Source organism: Marmota monax, unplaced genomic scaffold, assembly GCF_021218885.2.
Source record: "Marmota monax isolate L192 unplaced genomic scaffold, Marmota_monax_Labrador192_F-V1.1 WCK01_AAM20220418_F8-fsc01114, whole genome shotgun sequence".
Taxonomy (NCBI): Eukaryota; Metazoa; Chordata; class Mammalia; order Rodentia; family Sciuridae; genus Marmota; species Marmota monax.
The window spans coordinates 71,986-91,309 of NW_026692807.1; the positions used below are offsets into that span (position 1 = coordinate 71,986).

At 32.1% G+C, this 19,324-nt stretch overlaps 1 protein-coding gene across 11 annotated transcripts in view; it reads left to right on the forward strand.

Moving 5' to 3' along the window:
• LOC124095234 (putative ankyrin repeat domain-containing protein 19) overlaps positions 1 to 19,100 on the forward strand; it is a 71,178-nt gene extending 52,078 nt beyond the window's left edge. For 8 of the 11 annotated variants that reach the window (XM_058580615.1, XM_058580618.1, XM_058580625.1 and 5 more), the window contains 3 exons: positions 13,183 to 13,255; positions 13,780 to 13,837; positions 13,931 to 19,100. In XM_058580615.1, coding sequence (XP_058436598.1) covers positions 13,183 to 13,255; positions 13,780 to 13,837; positions 13,931 to 14,094 — 295 coding nt within the window. In that variant the 3' untranslated portion in view covers positions 14,095 to 19,100. The remainder of the gene's footprint in view (positions 1 to 13,182; positions 13,256 to 13,779; positions 13,838 to 13,930) is intronic. The other 3 variants (XM_058580623.1, XM_058580624.1, XM_058580617.1) reach the window with 2 other exon arrangements.
• The last annotated feature ends 224 nt before the right edge of the window (positions 19,101 to 19,324 follow it).

The window sequence follows — 19,324 nt, forward strand, 5'->3', positions numbered from 1 at the left end:
CATACCCAGCTCTGTTTTGCATTTTATTTAGACATAGAGTTGCTCAGTGCCTCACCATTGCTGAAGCTGGATTTGAACTCTTGATCCTCCTCTTTCAGCCTTCTGTGCTGGTTTGTTTTGAATTCTTTATATATCCAGAAGACTAATGTTCTGAGGTGCAGGTGGTAAAGATTTTCTCCCATTCTGTAGGTTCTCTGTTCATGTTCTTGATAATTTTCTTTCCTGTGAGAAAGCTTTTTTACTTTGTTACCTTCCCATTTATTGATTCTTGATTTTATTTGTTGCAATTTAGAAGTCTTGTTGAGAAAGTCAGTTCCTAAGACAAGATGATGGAAAGTTGGGCCTATATTTTCTTCTAGTGGGTACAGGATGTCTGGTTTAATGCCTAGTTCCTTGATGTACTTTGAATTGAGTTTTGTGCAGGGATAGGGATAGGGGTTCAGTTTGATTCTGCCACATTCATATTTCCATTTTTCTCAGTACCATTTGTTTAAGAGGCTGTCTTTTCTTTCAATGTATGTTGTTGGTGCCTTTGTCTAGATTAACAAGACAATATGTATGTGATTTTTGTCTTTGTGTTGTCTTTTCTGTTCCATTGGACATTTTGCCTGTTTTGGTGCCAATCCCTTGCCATTTTTGTAGCACTGTAGTATAATTTGAGATCGGATCTTGTGATGTCTGCTGTCTCCTTCACTTTTTTTCACTAAGGATTATTTTGAATATTCTGGGCCTCTTGTTTTTCCAAGTGAATTTTATGGCTGCTTTTTCTATTTCATTTTGAAATATCATTGACATTTTAATAGGAGTTGTATTAAAACTATAGCATTTTGGTAGTATGTCAATTTTGGTAACAGTAATTCTGCCAATCCATGAACATTTGAAATATTCCATCTTCTACGGTCTTCTTCAATTTCTTTCTTTAGTGTTTGGTAATGTTCATAATAGAGGTCTTTCACTTCTTTGATTGTTTCCTGATTATTTTATTTTTTAAATTTTTTTTTAATCCATTGTGATTCATCAGCTGATGCATAATTTGTGTACAGGATCATAATTGATTTATGAGTGTTAATTCTATATCTTGCTACTATGCTGAGTATGATTATGAGTTTTAAAAATTTTGTTTTGTAGTTTTGTGTCTTCTACATATAAAATATTGTTGTCAGCAAATAGGGATATTTTGAGCTCTTTTTTTCATATTCATATCCCTTTAATCTCTTTCTCCAAACTTCCCTGGTTAGAATTTCAATATTCATATGTTGAATAGAAGTGGTGAAAGAGGGCACCCTTGTCTTTTTCTAGTTTTTAGAAAGAATGTTTCATTTTTTTCCATTTGGAATCATGTTAGTCTTGGTTTTTTTGGTATAGAGCTTTTAAAATGTTCAGTTACATTCGTATTATCCCTAGTTTTTCTACCATTTTGAACATGAATGGATGCTGTATTCTGTCAAATGCTCTTTCTTCAACTATTGAGATAATTATGTTTTTTAAGTCTATTAATGAATTCTGTTTTGATTTCCATAGGTTGAACCAACCTTATGTCCCTGAGATGAACCCAACTTGATCATGGTGCACTATGTTTTTAAAATGTTTTTATATGTAGTTTTTTTTTTTTTTTTTTTTTTTTTTTTCAGTATTTCATTAAGAGTTGATGCATGTATGTTCATCGGGGATATTTGTCCAAAGTTTTATTTCTTTGATGTACCTCTGTCTGGTTTTGGTATCAGGGTTATTCTTCCTTCATAGAATGAGTTTGGAAGTGTTTCATCCTTTTCTATTTTATGGAATGATTTGAGGAGTATTGGTGTTAGTTCTTCTTTAAGGGTTTGGTAGGAATTGCCAGAGAATTTATCTAGTTGTGGACTTTTCTTTATTGGTAGGTCAAAATATTGATCTATGAAAAATAAGTTGCTTCAATAATGCTAGAAATCTCTTGGTTCAGTGGTACAAACCTATAATCCCAGCAGCTTGGGAGGCTGAGACAGGAGAATTCTGAGTTCAAAGCCAGCCTCAGCAATGGCTAGGTGCTAAGCAACACAGTGAGACCCTTTCTCAATAAAATACAAAGCAGGGATGGGATGTGGCTCAGTTGTTGAATATCCCCAAGTTCAATCCCCAGTACAAAAAAAAAAAAACTACAAATGAGAAAAAGAATTATGAATATATATAAATGTCCATGAATCATTCAGGTAACAATTAAAAAGGAAAGGGAAAAATATATTTGAAAAAAAAATAGATCTCAGGGCTTTTGTGGTGCCAGTGATTGAATCCATAACATCATGAAATTGAGGCACATTCTCTGTGAGTGGGCTACATTTAAAGCTGTTGTCTTCCACTTTTAGTACTTTTTTACATCAGTATAGGGCATATAGACTGCATGCTGAAGAAGTGTGGAGTCTATAAACATCTTCCACTTATGAGGAGGATTGAGAAAATTGACATCATATTGTATAACACAGTACTAAATGGACCATCCTGTTCTCCTGGGACCAGATAAACTCTTCTTTATGGAATTTAAAAGTCTCAATAAATCATAGTTTGGGCTGGGGTTGTGGCTCAGTAGTATAGTACTCACTTAGCACATGATAAACACTGGATTTGATCCTCAGCACCACATAAAAATAAATAAAATAAAGAAATTGTGTCCAACTACAACTAAAAAATATTTTTTAAAAAGTCATAGTTTATAAAATTGTCATCAAAAGGTCTTTTACATCTACCTTGCCATGTGAAATAAGACTAGAATGTGAATAGAATGCATGAATTGAAATACTCCTCTTCTTTTGAGTGGTGAATACTCAGTCTATATAATTTTAACAGTACAAGTCTTTTGTACTCCTCCTCCTCCAACATCATCATCATCATCATCACCATCATTGTCAGCAGCATCATCATTATTTATTTCACTGTTGGGATTGAAGCCAGAGCTCCTTCATTCTATGCAATACATTACCACTTAGCTCTTTCCTCTGCCCTACCAGTAGATTCTCTCAGAGTAAATGCCTTATTCGTTTGTTGTTGTTGTATTGTTTTGTTTTGTTTTATAGTTTTAATGAAGTGGGAAAGAATTTCTTCTATATGGAGAGACAATGTTTGGCTCATTCTGAAAGCATGAGTGAGTTTATAAGCCTATTTCAATATTTTATCATATCAGCTATTACTACATAACAACTTGCTGCTACCTCCCTAGTGCTTCTTTCTATATTTCCCTATGACAATGTGGTATGGATACGAGTGTATAAACTCTGAAGGCTGTCATCTTTCAACACTTTTGTCCCTAGGGGAATTAAAGTTTTGTTTGTACCACACATAAGATAGAAAAAGTAGCTGGAAGTAAGAGATGAGCATATTTGCTGTCTCCTACACTGGAATGTCTTTGTAAGCTTTCTGTCTCTGATCTGTTTACTGCTTTTCTCTAATTTCTGTAGATGTGTTTTTTTCATACATTTGTTGACCATCTGTATTTCTTCTGTGAAGTGCCTGTTGAATTTCTTTGCTCATTTATTAAATGGGTGGTGGTGGGTGATGGTGTTATTATTAGTTTTAAGCTGTTTTTTATTTGTTGTTGTTGTTGTTGTTGTTATTATTATTATTATTATTATTATTATTATTTCTTTATCTATCCTGGAAGTTAATGCGTTTTCTGAGGTGCAGGTGGCAAAGGTATTTTTTTCCTATTGTGTTGGCTCTCTTTTCATGTTCTGGGTTTTTCTCTTTGCCGTGAAGAAGCATCTTAGTTTGATGGAGCACCATTTATTAAAAATTGATTTTACTTTGTGTTGAGGGGCCTGCCCTTTCAGCATCTACTCTTGGGAGCTTGAGGGCATACAGAAATCCCTCCAAAGACAGTTGCAGATAATTGTTTCTGCTATATTATGCAGCAAAACTAGCTTTCATAGTGGCTATGTTCCAATTTACATATAGCAGTCATGATAGGCCAGAGGGGATACACAACATATAATATTATGGGAGTCCTGCCACCAAGAGTCTAGCAACTGCCTTGTACCAACTGGGGAGTAATTTCTTGTCAAAGTTGCAGGTAAATGGTGCTTACCAGTGTTCTGACAACACTCTGTTCCAAAGCATAGTGTTGTATGTTAGGACATCCCTGCTGCACAATAAGAAAGATGAGCATTCCTCCATGTAGATCCAAGGTCAGGCCCACCAACAACTTCTTGTGCTTTAGAGATTTTATTAATAAGTCAGTTCCTGAGCTGATATGTTGAAGTTTTGGGCCTACGTATTCTTCTATCCAGTGCAGGGATTCTGGTCTAATACCTAAGTAATTGATCCACTTTGAGTTGAGTTTTTGTGCATGGTGGGAGGATTAGTGTTCAGTTTAATTCTACTACATATGGATTTCAAATTTTCTCAGCACCATTTGTAGAAGAGGCTATCTTTGCACCAGTATATGATATTTATGCCTTTGTCTAGTATGAGGTAATTATATTTATGTGGGTTTGTCTCTGTCTTCTGTTTCATTGGTGGTCTTACCTGTTTTGTTGCCAATACCATATTGGTTTTGTCTTTATAGCTCTGTAGTGTAATTTGAAGTCTGATATTGTGATTCCTCCTGCTTCATTTTTCTTGCTAGATATTGTTTTGAGTATTCTGGCTCTCTTGTTTATCTAAGTAAATTTCATTATTGCTTTTTCTGTTTCTGTGAAGAACATCTTTGGGCTCTGGAAGGGAGTTGCATTGAAATTTTATAGCACTTTTGGTAGTATGGTAATTTTGACAATATTAATTCTGCCTATCCAAGAACATGGGAAGTCTTTCCATATCCTAGGACCTTCCTCAATTTATTTCTTGAGTGTTCTGTAATTTGCATTGTAGAGGTCTTTTACCTTTTTTGTTAGATTGTTTCCCAAGTGTTTTTTATGCTATTATGAATAGGATAATTTTCCTAATTTCTCGTTTAGCTCGTCTTTTATTGGAGTATAGAAACAAAGTTGATTTATGAATGGTACTTTTGTATCCTGCAATTTGATGAATTTATTTGTGTTCTAGAAGCTTTCTAGTGAGTATTTTTTGAGGGGATTTTCTTAATATAGAATTACGTTTTCTTCAAACAGTGCTCGTTTTAGCCCTTCCTTTCCTATTCATATCCCTTTAATTACTTTCTTTTGCCAAATTCTCTGGCAAGAGATTAAAGGACCTGATTTGTTCAGCTCTCTATTTATCATTCAGTCATGAATTTGGTCTTCTGGAGTTTTATTCATTTATGATCCGATAGATTGCAGAGTATTATCTCTACATTTTGTATTTGCTAAGAGTTGCATTGTGTACTAATAGAAGTAGTGAAAGTGGGCATCCCTGTCACATTGCAGTTTTTAGAAGAAATTCTGTAGTTGTTCTCCATTTATAATTATGTTGTCCTTTGGTGTGTCATGTATAGCTTTTACAATGTTGAGGTATGATTCATTCATTCCTGTTTTTTCTAGTGTTTAAAGCATGAATGGATGGGGTATTATGTAAAAAATAGATGCTGCATCTATTTTGATAATCAAGTGTTCTCATCTCTGTATCTATTTGTGTGTTGAATTACATTTATTGATTTCCATTTGTTGAATCAGTGTTGCATTCCTGGGATGAAACCCACTTGGTCATGTGCACTGTTTTTTAAAATCTATTTTTGTATAAGATTTAGCAGTATTTTATTGAGGATTTTTGCATCTATGTTCATAAAGGATACTAGTCTGAATTTTTCTTTTTTTTCATGAATCTTTGTCTGAACTTAGTATCAGTGTGAGATAGGCTTCATTTAATGAATTTGAAGAATTCCCTCTTTTTCAATTTCATGAAATAATTTGAGGAGGATTGGTATTGGTTCTTCTTTAAAGGTTTAAATTGGCTGAGCATCCATCTGGTCCTAGGCTTTTCTTTGTTGGTAGGGTCTTGATGACTCTTTTATTCTTATTATTTGAAATTGATCTCTTTAAATTTTCTATATACTTCTGGTTAAATTTGGGCAGCTCATGTCTCCTGGAATTTACTGATGTCTTTTAGATTTTCTAGCTTATTGGGGTATAGATTTTGAAAAATAGCTTCTATTTATGCTCTGTTTGAGTGGTATCTGTGCTGATATTTCCATTTTCACCATTGGTTTTGGTACTTTTCATTTTTCTCTGATAGCTTGGTTAACATTTATCAATTCTGTTCATTTAAAAATTTTTTGATTCATTTCTTTTTCAGTTTTTACATCTTGATTTTATCAATTTCATCTTTGATTTTTTATTATTTCCTTTATTTTGCTGATTTTAGTGTTTTTCTCTAGGTCCTTAATATATAATGTTAGATTATTTCACCCAGTAACTTTCTGTTCTTTTAATGTATGGGCTCAATGCTATAAACATTTCTCTTAGAACTGCCTTCATAGTGTCCCAAAGGTTTTTATATATTGTATCACTATTCTCATTTACATTTAATTTTTTTTATTTAAACTCTGATTTGTTCATCTATCTGTTCATTATTCAATAGTGAATTTAGTCTCCTAGTGTTAGTTTTTTTAAAAAATTTTCATCTTGTTGATTTCTAGTTTTATTCCATTATGGTCTGACAGAGTTCAAGGTATTAGCTCTATTTTTGGTATTTGTGAAATGTTGCTTTATGTACTAAAATATGGTCTATTTTGGAAAATGTTCCCTGTGCAGCTAAGAAGAAAATGTATTCAGTCATTGATGAGTAAAATATTCTGTGCATTTCTGTTAAGTCTAAATTATTTATTGTAATTTTAGGTCTATATTTAATTTTTGTTGGTATGATCTTTCTAGTGATGTTCCCAATATTATTGTGTTGTGATCTGTTTGATTCTCGATATTGAGAAGGAGCTCTTTGATTACTTAGATGCTTCATAGTCTGGAGCATATATATTTACCACTGTTATTTCTTTCTGTTGTATTGCTCTACTAAGCAGTATGAAAATGGAATTTTTTATCTGTTCTGATGAACTTTTGCTCAAAGTCCATTATGTCAGGTATGAAAATAGATACACCTTGTTTATAAGATCCATGTGAATGATATGTTTTTCCCATCCTTTCACAGTTAGTCTGTGTATATATTTTTCTAAGAGGTGAGTCTCTTGGAGACAGGCTATTGTTGGGTTCTTTTTTTTCCAATTCAATCTGCCAGTGTATGTCTGTTGATGGGTTGAGTCCATTAACATTCAGTGTTATTATTGAGAGATGATTTATGTTTCCTGTTATTTTGGTTCATTTCTAGTTATCAAGTTGAAATAGATTCTACTTTGATTAACTGTTCTTTTAGTTTTAGTTTCTGTATGTTTTTATTTGCATATTTTATTTTTTCTTAATAAAATATTTATTGAGTGTGTTTTATAATGCCAGCTTTCTAGTTGTGATTTTTTAACTTTTGTTTATTATGGATGTTTTTATCTCATATTAAAATCTGATATAATTTAGTATTCTATGCAGAATCTGTTTTCTTTCAGAGGTTAGTATATAATATTTAAAGACCTCCTAGCTTTTAGGGTCTTTGGAAAATCAGTTGAGTTCTGGATCGGTTTGCCTCTGAATATGACCTATCATTTTTCACTATCAGGTTTTAAAATTCTATTATAAGTAAAATTCTATACTTATTCTGTATGTTAGGCATTTTCATACTATTGTGGCTAGGAGTGTTGTAATTCTATATATTTGGAGTTGTATATACCTCCTGTGTTTGATTTTTCATTTCATTCTTAAGATTTTGGAAATTTTCAGTTATTTCATTGAAAAGATTGTTCATTTTTTGTTTTGAAATTCAATACCTTCATCTATCACAGTGAATCTTAAATTTGGCCTTTTCTTATTATCCCATATATATATATTTAAATTCTGTTCAGGGTCTGGTAACATCTTTTCTCCATGATGAACTTTATTTTCAAGGTTATGCACTACTTCTTTATTACCCGAATATTTGTCCTTTAAGTCATCTAGTGTATTGGTAATGCTTTGCATTGCATTTTTAATTTGGTTTATTGATTTCTGAATTTTGAAAATTTCTGAATGATTTTTCTTTAGAACTTCTATTTCATTATTGATATTTTACTTCTTGTGTCTTCTCTGTGATTTTACTTTTTACATTATCTTTTATCTCATAGATCAGTTGAAATATAAACTTTCAAAATTCCTTATCTGATATTTTCTTCACTGTAGTTTTTGTGGAATCTGCTTTTGAGTCATTCTGGTTTGTTTGGGATGCTTTGTTCCCTTGCTTGTTCATATTGTTTGTGTGTCTATTCATGTATCAAAATGGATCTCTAGCAACAGAACTTCTATTCTGTGCATTTCTAGTGATCCTGTAGATATCTTGTGGCTCACAGATTGGGGGGGAGCCAAATAATTGCAACCAGCTGTGCATAAAAAATATAGAACTAAATTGCATACTTAATTTTTATTTTCACACAAAGTTAATTGGCACAGTAAACATAACTGTATCAATTTACATCAGTAACAACAGTAAGTAATCATGAGTTATATCTTTCATAAAATAAAAGAGTAGGTGTTTTCTATAGCTTCAATTGTATTAATTGTTGCTTTATTATTAGTGGTTGTGTGTGGAGTTTTATAAACCAAGAGTTCTGGGAGAAATTAAAAATAGATTTCATTATGAAGAAAAAAGCAATGGTGATAGAAAACGATTAGCAGTTTCAAGATGTGAGTAGGGCAGAAGCAAAGTGATATACAATGTATTGTTTATGAGGAAGAAGGAAAAACAAGTAAAAGAAATAAAGAGTAAAGTGAGAATAATGGAATTTGACTGTTTGTAAGAGAAAAGAAATAAAAACAAAAAGAAATAAAAGGTTTGAAACAGAACACAAACTCAATCCAAAATAAGCTAATTGAAAACTTTAACTCTTAACAACAGAGTAAGGAAAAATAACTATGTTTCAGAATAGTACAAATAAGTAAGCATAAACAAATATGTACAAGTGTATGAATGTCCTTCATGTATCCATCAGTACACATACAAAAACTAAAATGGAAAAAAAAAAAAACAGGATTGTTACTGAAAGTATGTGCTTGCCGTCTCTTCCAAAGTATCTTTCCATCTCTCAGTTTCCATTCTCCATGGGATGGTATGGGGAGCTGTGAAAGGTGCTGTCAGCTCCATGCCCAGGGTATAGGTCATGCTAGGTTCTACCATATGTTCTCAGGGGAGGCAGTGAGGTCCTGTCTTTGACCCATGTGTTTCATTTCATGGGGAGTTACTGGGCATAAATAAATCAACGCACACCTAGGACTTTACTCTACTTTTCTCCCCAGAGCTACATTCATGGGACAGGGAAGCCAGACTTTACCAGTTCTGTTTTTTCAGGGTACTGTTCTTTCTTACCTCCTTAGGTCTGCCCTCAAGCACCAAGGTCCATCACTTCTGCTCATTGAGATTTTGAAGCAACTGCCACTGGTCTTGAGCACAGCTATGTCAAGGGAAGAGAGGAGGACAGGCTCTCTTTGGCCTATCTGACTAGTATTACCCCCAGGAGAAATACTGTCCATGCCAGAAATTCTCCTGATTTGCTAGGCTCAGTTTATGTCTTGTGGATGGTGTCTGCCAGATTTATGTATCGGACTGAGCCCCAACACATGGATCTAAATTCCCAGTATGAGTTGGTGCAGATATTTAAATATGTATCCAGCTTCAACTCTCTGTACATTCCAGGCAGACCGGTGGTGACTTTCATGCCACAGTTTAATGAGTAGAATAGCTTGACCCTCTGGTCCCACATTCTACATTCCAAGACTGTCTGCAGCACTTTTCGTATGTATGTGTGTGTGTGTGTGTGTGTGTGTGTGTGTGTGTATATATATATATATATATATATATATATATATATATATATTTAGTTAGTTTTAGGTAGACACAGTATCTTTATTTTATTTCACATAGATTGAAATCAGTGCCTCATGCATGCTAGGCAAACACACTACCACTGAGCCACAACCCTAGCCCCTTGTCTACATCACTTTTCAGTCTTTTTTTGTCCTAATATACTGATTTCCCCCACTCACATCAGATCCTAAGCTCCAACTCTGTTTCTCATCTTTGTCTGATATACCCTAGATTCCCCAGTTTTCAATGTCTCTGTCCAATATTGAGTTTCAGTGGCATGCTTTTATCTCCCACCTCACAGAGAAGCAGTTTTCTCACTCTCTGAGTCCCATATGGTGGAGCTGTGAGAAAATCCACTTCCTGCTAATTCACCATCATGTCTCCCCTTGTTTGACACTTATATATTTATGCTACTTTATTTGACAATGATAAGGTTTTCTTTCATTTTTGCAACTTTTATTAAGGATTATGATTATGGGACCAATGATTTACTTTTAAGTATCAAACTTTTATAATTCCTGTTGTTTCTTCTTGCATTTGATAAGTACAAAGTGGGAGACATAGGTTCTGTTAATGCATTCATTACTTACCTGTCAGAAATACAATTAATATTAATTCTAAAAATTTCTCCGAGTCTGGGTCTGGAGGAACATTTTATAACAAAACATCAGAGTCGTAAAATTTTATATTTTATATTTCTGTTTTTGATTAATTATATATTTTACTGTTTTATTTAATAGTGAAAGAAAGTCCTAAAAATGACTCATTAAGAAGGTATGAATTTATAGATTTTAAATAAAAAAAAGTCTATTAACTAAGTGGAGAGTGAAGGTAGAAGTATTTGTTGAATATTCTAGTGTGGGATAGACACAACATTCAGTTAACAATTGTTTCCTGGAGTTGTTTTATAAGCACTTTGAAAGTATCTGTGCTGTTATAATCTGTTAATTACTAATAAAGAGCTGTCATTCATAGAGGTTGACTATTTGTTCCATATTTGTGTAATTAATAAGTTTCAGGCCTATGTTTAGACTGTAGTATTACCTGGCTGACAACTCCATTGTGTTGTACCATTGTACAGGTTGATACCAAGTGGGACCTCTACAGGAAAAATCAATTTTATAATTTATTTCAATGTGTCTGACAAATGTATTCTAAATAACATATATATTCACATTTTAATTTTCAAATTGTATATCATCAATTTAGAAAGTCAAAGGCAGTTGTGTGTTAATTCTGATTTATATTTTACCTGATAAGCCAGGTTATAGTCCAAGATTTTGTCCTGATATTGACAGTTCAAACTAGTAATCAGTTTTTTTTTTTAATATATCCAAAGCTTTTATGGAAAATCTCACAGAGCTAGGGCCTCATGTTTTCTAATAAACAAGAAGGTCAGGCAAGTGCTGTAGAGAAATTATTTTACTGAAAGTTAAGAATAACACTTTTTAGACAATGTTGTGTTACTTATATTAATCCATAGAGGACATTCTAATTTCTCTACTTCCTGATTTTCCAGTTAGTTTCTCTTCAATTACTACCCCTAACAATTTTATGAAGACTTTTACTTTTATACTTTTTTTTTCCTTTTTTTATGACTATAACTTTTTATTTAATTTCTATTTGTATTTTCTGTTTTGTTCTCTTTGTGTTTCTGTTTTATTTTGTCAATTGAATATTTTTTTTCTTTTGACAGATCAAAAGTTTAGAAATTTCAGAATTTTAAGGAATTTTAGAAACCTTCTAGTCTTTCAGCATGTGTTCTACATGCCAGCCAAATGATAGTTTTGAGGATGTACCTTAAACTTAAATATATTAAAGGGAGTTTTCTGAGTACAAACAATGACAACAATGAGATTTAAACTCCAGTTTCTTAATTCTGAGCTCAGTACATTTTCTGCTTATCATTTTTAAGGTGATTTCTTTTAAATAATAGATTGAAGATTGACTATAGGAACCCAACTAAAAAGGATAAGACTAGAATTTTTAAGTGAACACAGTGGTAGAGGATCAAAATTTAACTAGTAAAGGAAAGGGGTATAAAAGTATTCACCAAGAGTAACAACACTGTGTTGGGTAGGAATAAGCATTTTTAAAAAGAAACCAAAATCTTAGGGTTTATGATTAGTTTGATGAGCACAAAACAGGAATGAAGGACACAGAATATTAAAAGCTCTCTATAAAGGCATATTAATACAAAATTTAGAGGAAGTCTTAATAGCTTGTATTTTGCCTGTTTTCATATCTGTGATGCAAGAATGGATTAGAGACTAGTGAAACAGACTGTGGAAATTGTTAGAATACATGGATCTGTGGCACAAAACAGGTTTTCATTCACCTTCACTTTCTTTCCAAATCGCTGATGTCCTTAAAATATACATGTACTGCTGGGCAAAGGAGTTATTGACAGGGAAAGTTATTAAAAAGTTTCAGTTGAGTATTTGGAAAAGTCTTCAGACAGGCCAATGATTGAGACTCCATTTAGTTTAAACTGTGTCAGGAATCTGAATATTCAAGGGATGTAGATTTCAAGTTTAGAGACTGCCACTGAGTTTTGCAGATGAGTGACTGGGAAATGGATTCCCAGAGGAAGGAGGATATTTACATAATAGCTAGGGAAACAGAGGTACAAATACCAAGACTCTGCTTTTCTGGAAGTCTTTCCCCCTGAGTGCCTGAGTTCCTGTAAAGGTTTTAAAGGGCTTGCTAGTTTATGAGGACCTGAATAAAGTGAGACCTATACAGGAAAAATCAATTTTATAATTTATTTCAATGTTTTTGACAAAGGTATTCTAAATAACATATATATATATATTTACTTTTTAACTTTCAAAAATGTTTAAAGTTCCAGACAACCCTGTGCATTATTTGTGGGTAGAGGGAATAAATAGTGTATTATTATTGGGGATTTCCATCCTGAAGAACAACATTGCTTAGTATTTGACTCCTGGATATCCGTGAGAGAGAACTGTGCCTCTTGTTATCTTGTCTTGTGTTACCAGAGGTTTGTTTCAGTTCAGGTGAAAAAAAAATATCAGCCATTACTTGGGTTTTAAATTCAGCCTTCAAGACAGGCAATTTGCAAGAACAAATTATTATCTGTTTCTGCTCATGTATTGGCTATTGCTCTGAATTGGAACTAAGAGTGCCTTAATATCTATATTGAATATTTTATAGATTCACAGCAGTAGAGTCACAAAGAGGTGAATATGAGCTATTTTTTAATTGGAGGTCATATTTTAATTATATCAATCAAGAAACACCATTTAATAAGTTATACCTTAAATTAAACAGAGTTTATTTTAAAAAGAAAACTATTCACCATTTTTGTTATACATTTTTGCTTTAAAGATCTATCAAAAAATCACACTCAGGTGATTCCTTGTTTGCAATGTTTGGGGGCAGCTATGAAGCTCATATTAAGGTAAAGTGATCTTTTGTAAAAAACCTCATGTTCTTGCTCTGAATTTTGTGTTTTAAGATGTTACTGCTGAAAATTTAGCTATATTTTTTCTTATATTTTATATGAATATTTGCTAAGAATCCATTTTAAGAATTATGTTGATTTTTTTTAAATGCTTTTTGTATCACTGTTCTCTCAAGTACTTGGGGATCGTGGGGGCTGGAAGTAACAATGGGCTCTGAAATACATAGTGAAAGACAAATTGCATTAGAAACAGCTTTCTAACTATAGAAGAAATATAATATTTATTCAAGGATTTTTTGTATCAGTTTTCATTACTGTGGTTTTTAAATCATTCTTACATGACTTACAATACTCATGCCTAAATTAATTTTTATAGAATTGTGGAATTTCCCTGGTGCCTTCAGTTTGGAATAAGTATACATCAGAATGCTTATTCTGTTGTATCCTACAGTAGTGGAGAACAATAATTATTTTGTCATCTTTGGTTCTTATTATCCCTTAATTTTTTTTTTTCTTCCTAGAACATCCCAGAAAAAGGAGGAGAATTTATTGAAGCTTCCAGACAATCCATGAAGGATGGTAAGCTATGTGAAGATTGCCTGAAATTGTGCTGCATATTGACTTTAAATTACAGAATTTTTATATACTCTTTATTTTGTTTTTTATTGTCAGAAGTAAAATATGACACTGGGAACCAAAGGAGTGGAAATGTACCTGACAACAGTAAACCTGCGAGTCGAAAGAAGGAAGTACTTGAAACCACACTTGTGCAGGCAATCAAAATAAAGAATGATTGTCCTTCAATTCCATCACCTGACTCAAAGGTAATGTGTTAAAAAAAGCTTTCCATTTTTTTAACATATCATCTTCCAGGAAGAAAAACATGCTAGAAAGAAATAAGGCTACAGGGTTATAGTAGAAAACAAGGAGAGCAACAGGTGAGGTATATGTATAGAATTAACATTGCCAGAAAGTGGTGGGAATAAACAGTTCTTCAGTGTGCCCTTATGGAAGGAAAGAAATAGAAAAGAAGGAAAAAGAACAGCTTTATGAATATGAAGCTGATAAAAGTGGATGCATACAAAGAATTCATTTATGAAGGGAAAGCCAAGTGTCCAGATTGAATAAGAGAGTCAAGATGGCTGATACTTAAAATAAGAAATATTGAAATTAAAAAGAGCAGCAACTCAATATTAGGCCAAACATAGGAATGTTAGGGGAAGTACATGCTGGACAATAGAATAATGTGTTATATTTGTCTATTACTTAGTCTTGACATCCTTGAATGACTAGGAGGCAGGGTGTGGGATTACAGTCACAATCATTTGTTATTATAATGAATAGACAAATAAGCAAATGAATGTGGCATATTTTAGATGCTTAAGAAATCATTCATTTCTTCTGTTCCTATTAAAGCTTCAAGTAATTTATATTTAGTAACAATTAATATAGACTTAATATGTTGATGGTCAGTGCTTGTTGGATTATATCAAAATGTTCTCTATTGTCACATATAACTAAAAAGAAATTAATAAAATAAATATATATGCATATATAAATAGTACTGCTATTAAAAAATACAAATCCAAATAAACGAGTAATAGTGGTAGTGAACATGATAAATGAAAAATAAATGAACTTCTAAAAATTAAAAAAAGATGATCAGTTTTTAAAAATTGATACACATTAATTATACAGAATTTTCACAGTGGCATATTTTTACATACATATAGATCAAATATACTCCCCTAATGCTATCTGTAACATTCCTTCCTCCATACTCCCAATTTTATGTATGCTAATGGATGAAATTTATTATTCATCTATTTTTATGTTGAACATTTCCACCTCTAGTTTTCCATGTGAGAGAAATATATGATACTTGTTTCCTGAGTCTGGCTTATATTATTTAACATTATGCTTCCCTGTTTTATCCATTTTCCTAAAATTAACTTAGTTTTGTTGTTCTCTATGCATAGAAATCTTCCTTGTGTATATATACCACATTTTCTTTATCCATTCTTTTATTAACTAGCATCTAGCCTGATTCTATAACTTGCCTATTAGTAATAGTGTCATGGCAAAGATAGGTATATGTATATCTCTAAAATAAGCTGACTTTAATATTTTCTGGTAAGTACTGAGTAGTATATTTGAATAATAAAGTAGTTCTATGTTCAGTTTTTGAGTAGCCTTCATATGAATTTCCATAGGGATATAGTAATTTATGTTCCTGCCATTCACATATATGAGATTTTTCTCCTCATCTTCCCAGTATTATTTGCATTCTTGATGATTGGTTTTTTAAATGGTGGAAATGGGAGCTTGATGTTGTTTTGATTTACATATTCCCGATTGATAAAGATGTTATTGGTTTTTTTTTGTTGTTGTTGTTTTTTTTTTTTTTTTTTTCCCTGAAGTGTTGGCCATTTATATCTCTTATTTTGAGAACTAGCTGTGCATTTGCTCATTTATTGAAAAGGTTTTTGTTTTTCTGGTATTAAGATATTTGCATTAATATTTTTAGGATATTAATCCTCTGTCAGAAGAGTAGCTGGCAAAGCTTTTCTCCATTTCTGGAGGCTACCACTTCTTACTGTTTTGTGTTTCACTTACTATGCAGGAATTTTTCAGTTTGATGCACCCTCTCTTATCCATTGTTGCTCTTATTTTCTGAGCTGTAGGGGGCTCTATTTAGGAAGTTATTGCCTACATACTGAAGTGTTTTCCATATATTTTCTTGTAGCATTTGTAAACCTTCTAGTCTGGTACATATGTCTTTAGTTCTTTCTGAATAAACTCTTGTACAGTGTTAGAAAATAGGCATCTAGGTTTCTTCTTTTACATATGGATATCTAGTTTTTCCAACACTATTTCTAAAATGTCATATTTTCTCCAAAATATGTTTTTGGTGTCTTTGCCTAGTATCACATGACTGTACCTGTGTGGGTTTGCTCTCTCACTTCTCTTCTATCCATTGGTCTATGGGTCTTTCTTTACACCAGGACCATGGTTTTATTACTATGGCTCTGTTTTATATTTTGAAATTGGCATTGTGGTTTATCCATTGTGTATCTTATGATCAGTATCACTTTGTCTAAGTATTGTTTGTTTGTTTGTTTTTCTTCCATACAAATTTATAAGTAGTTATTTTCCCCCCATTACTGAGAACAATACCATTTGAATTTGAATGGGAATACATGGAATCTATAATTCATTTATGGTACTATGCCCATTTTCACAATATTAATTCTACTTCTCTATGAACATAACAGATCTTTTAACTTCCTATTGTTTTCTTATTTTCCTTTTTCATCAATGTGTAATTTTTCTTGAAGAGGTCATTCACTTTCTTGTTTAGGGTTATTCCTAGCTATTTTTAAAGTTATTTGAATGAGCTATTACTCTTGCTTTATTCTCTCTAGGTTTGCTATGGTATATAGACAAACAGTTTATTTTTATATGTTTATTTTGTATCCTGTTACTCTGATGAATTCATTCATCAAAGTAGAATTTTCATAATATATTATTTATGTTCTTCTGAGAATAGGACTACATCATTTGCATATAGAAATAATTTAACATTTTAACTTTCCTATTTGAATCCCTTTTATTTCTTTCTCTTTTTCTAAAATTTTAAGTACTGTGATTAGTGAGATTGGTGGCAATGAACATCTTTGTGTGTTTCTTGATTTTAGAGAAAATGTTCTTCATTTTACTATTGGCTTTGGATTTGATATACTTGGTCTTTATTATCTTGTAATAAAATGCTCCTATTTCTAATCTCTCAGGGCTTTGTCATGAGGGCCATTGAATTTGTCAAAGGATTTTCCTGCAGCTTCTTAAAAGATCATGTATTTTGCTCTTGATTCTATATGTGGTGTATCAGTTTTATTGATTTGCATGTATTGAATCATCCTGGAGCAAAATCAGCTTTTATCGATTTTTTTTTTTTTTTGTATGTGACTAGAGTCTCAAACCAGGAGCATGGTACAAAGGAGCCACATTCCCAGCACCTTTTATTGTTCACTTTGATAACAGATCTCACTAAATTTCCCAGGCTGGCTTTGAAATTACAGTGTTCCTCAAACAACCTGATGCTTTTCTGAGAGTATACACCTATACCACTATGCCTGATACGTATATTATTTTGTAATGTGTTGTTGAATGTGGTTTGCAAAGATTTTATGAGAATTTTTATACTATGTTCCTCAAGGATATTGATATCTAGGTTTTTCCTTGTTCTGTCCAATATTCACTTTTCCAGTCAGGGTAATACTTTGCAGAATTGCTTTGGAAGCATCTTTCCTTTGCTTTTAAATGTAATGGGGGATTAATATCAGTTCTTCTTTAAATATCTGATAAAATTTAGCCATGTATTCACCTCTGAACCTCTGGTCCATAAGGCTTTTTATTATTGCTTCAACCTTCTTACTTGTTATTGACTATGTTTTTCTCTATCTATTTGATTCAACATTTTATGACATATTTCATTAATATCACTTAGATTTATTTATCTTTCAATTTTATTCTTTAAAATAGTCTAAATTTTTCCCATTCATTGAAATATAAGTTTTCTAATAGTCTCTAGAGATCTTCTGTATTTCAGTGGTATCTGTTTTAATATTTCACTTTTTGTTTCTAGGTTTATTCATCTGTAACTTCTTTTTTCTTTTAGTTCCCTTGGCCAAGGGTTTATCAATTTTATTTACCATTTTAACAGTGAACTATTTGTTTCATTATTACTATGTCTTCTAAAAAAATTATCTATTTTATAATTTTGGCTCTGACTTTAGTTAATTATTTTCTTGTATTGGTTTTAGAATTCATTTACTGAAGTTTTTCTTAGAACTTGGGATGCATCATGAGGTTTTTAAATTGAAATATCTTAGATTTTTAAATGGAGGTAGCCCTTAGTATAAACTGCCCTCATACAACTGATTTTGGTGGATTAGTGGAGGGATATCTGAAGGGCTAGAAAATGTACTGGGCAGTAAAATTTGTCTAAATATGTTATATGCATTTCTGTATAAGTTATAATGAACCCACTATCATATATATGTATATATTATATCAATAAAAGAAAAAAACAAACAACAGAAAAGATCTGCTTTTATTTTAACCCATAAATGTATAGATGTTGTGTTTTGATTCTCATGTGGTTCTCAGGTTTATTTAAAACTTCCCTCCACTAATTTCATGAGTGACCCAACTGTATTATTCATTCTCAGGTTTATTTAAAACTTCCCTCCACTAATTTCATGAGTGACCCAACTGTATTATTCATTCTTCAAGTGTCCATGCAATTTCTATAGTTTTACTCACTGTTTGCTTCTTTTTATTAATTAGATCATCATTTCACATATAATATTGAGGTTCATTTTTAAATAATCATGCAAGCATGGTATACAATTTTCCAATTTGATCCCCAGTACTCTCCCTTCCCTACCTCTGTTATCTCTCTTCTGCTCCACTGTTCTTTCTTGTATTTATTTGTAGTTGTTTTAATTAGTGCATCATTGATATACATAAAGGTCAAATTCAGTGTGATATGTTCCTAAGTGTACAAAGGAAAATTTGTTCAGATTCATTTCACCACACTTCCTCTAGCAGTCCCTCCATCCCTCCTAATCTCCTTCCTCGACTCCACTGACCTCTCTTCTTTTAGGGAACCCCCCATTTTCCCTTGATTTTTATCTACCTTCTTAATATAAGGGAAAATATTCAGCCTTTGACTTTTTGAGTCTGAGCAGGATATTTACTTTCACTTAGTGGGACATTTTCCAGTTCCATTCATTTACTAACAAATGCCATTATTTCTTTCAATTGATGACTTACTGAGTAGAGCTTCATTTTATTTATATATATATATATATATATATATATATATATATATATATATATATATATATATATATATATATGCGCCACATTTTCTTTATACATTAATCTGTTGATTGGCAACTAGGCTTCATTTGATAGCCTTTCTATTTTGAATTGTGCTGCCATAAACTTTGATGTGGCTACATCCCTAAAATATGCTGATTTTAAATATTTTGAATCTAT